Here is a 1,545-nt window from a genome sequence, read left to right on the forward strand (position 1 = left end):
TCTGTCCAAGTTCCTGGCTTTTATCCCCTTTCTCCTGCTCTTCTGGCCTGGTACTCTGGGCGGGCCTGAGTTTCCTCTCCTCACCTAATCCCTTTGGCTGATTGCTCTTCTCTCTGGCTTCCTGGCTTTTAATCCCCTTTCTCCTGCTCTTCCCGCCTGCTACCTTGGGCGTCCCTGACATGTCCATAGTGGGAAGATAAGTTGATGATGGTCTCTAGGTGGTGTAGCTGGTTTGTGCTCAGATGATAACCATTAGGTTGGTGATTCAAACCCACCCAGCAGCTCTACGTAAGACCCACACCTGGTGATCTGCTTCCGTAAAGATTACAGCCAAGAAAACCTGAAGGGCAGTTCTCTGTGACACACAGGGTCTCCCACGTCACAAATCAACAACAAAAACAAAATCAACAGAAATGTCATAAAAAGCACCAACTCAGTCAAAATTTAAAACTACATGGAAAGAGACCAGTAGCCAGCACAAACAAGACAGGGCTCTGGAGCTCAGGCTCAGGAGGGTGTCCCGGTCAGCTAGAAGGGCTCCTGTGGGTGCAGGGAGGACGAGATGCAAGCTGTGCCCTAGAGAACAAGAGGAGCCACCTGCCGGGGGAATGGGGGGCTCTCAACAGAGGCACCGGGGTGGGGGGACCAGGGGAAGCCTGAGGGTGCGCCAAGGTCCAGGCCACTAAGGGGAGCTCAGGCTGGGGGTGAGACCAGGGCTGCAGGTGACCCTTCCCCTACTGTGCACCAGGCCTCTGATGTGGCCCAATGTCCACTGTCACACAGCTAATGGAGAGGCCAGTGTGGCCTCATGGCTTCCGGAGAGGAAGTGCAGGGACAGAAGCTCCACTGCCCACCGGGAGGGCATGAAGGAGAGCCTGAGGATGAGAAGGGCTGGGCACTGGCTCGTGGGGTCAAGTCTCCATAGGGTTGTCTGTCATCCCCACTTGGCCCAAGGCTCCCATGAAGAAAGGGGGGCAGGGCAGGGCCTAGTGTCAAGAGGAAGTGGAAAGATACCTGTCAAAGGGCAGGGGGCTGCCCAGCAGGCTGGACACAACGGCAGCACGGTGCTGGGAGGCCAGCAGGTATACACTGTGCTGGGCAGCCTTCAGGACGTGCTCTTCCTGGGTCTCCTGCAGCTTGGAGCGGAGCACACTCACAATCTCAGGAACCTACGCAAGACAGGTGGCCCTCCTGAGGTCAGGATGTGGCCTCTCCTGCCCCACCACCATGACTGCAAGCTCCCCCCCCCCCCCCGCCCACTTTGGCCTGCCTCTGCCCCACCCTGACTGCGGTCCTCCTCCCTGCCCCAACTCCAGCCTGGACCTGTCCTTGAGCACGGCCCCACCCCTTCGGCCCTCCCCTGGGTTCCCACCACCTAAGTTGTGCCCCCTCCCGCCCTACCCTCTGAGTCTTTTCCTGGGTCCCAGCCCCTTGGCCCTCCACTGAGTCACTACCATCTAATGCCCCGCCCCTCGGCTAATGCCCCAAACCCTTGGCTCTCCCCTGGGCTCCCACCCCCGAAATTCCAGCCCCCTCCAACTCCCA

At 59.0% G+C, this 1,545-nt stretch overlaps 1 protein-coding gene across 1 annotated transcript in view; it reads right to left on the reverse strand.

The window, feature by feature from the left end:
* MROH1 (maestro heat like repeat family member 1) overlaps positions 1–1,545 on the reverse strand; it is a 50,236-nt gene that overhangs the window by 13,159 nt on the left and 35,532 nt on the right. Inside the window, exon 31 of the mRNA XM_007956110.1 lies at positions 1,015–1,169. Within this exon, the coding sequence (XP_007954301.1) occupies positions 1,015–1,169 (155 nt within the window). The remainder of the gene's footprint in view (positions 1–1,014; positions 1,170–1,545) is intronic.

The sequence above is a fragment of the Orycteropus afer genome, unplaced genomic scaffold (genome assembly GCF_000298275.1).
Source record: "Orycteropus afer afer isolate SDZICR_OR568_19922 unplaced genomic scaffold, OryAfe1.0 scaffold00574, whole genome shotgun sequence".
NCBI lineage: Eukaryota > Metazoa > Chordata > Mammalia > Tubulidentata > Orycteropodidae > Orycteropus > Orycteropus afer.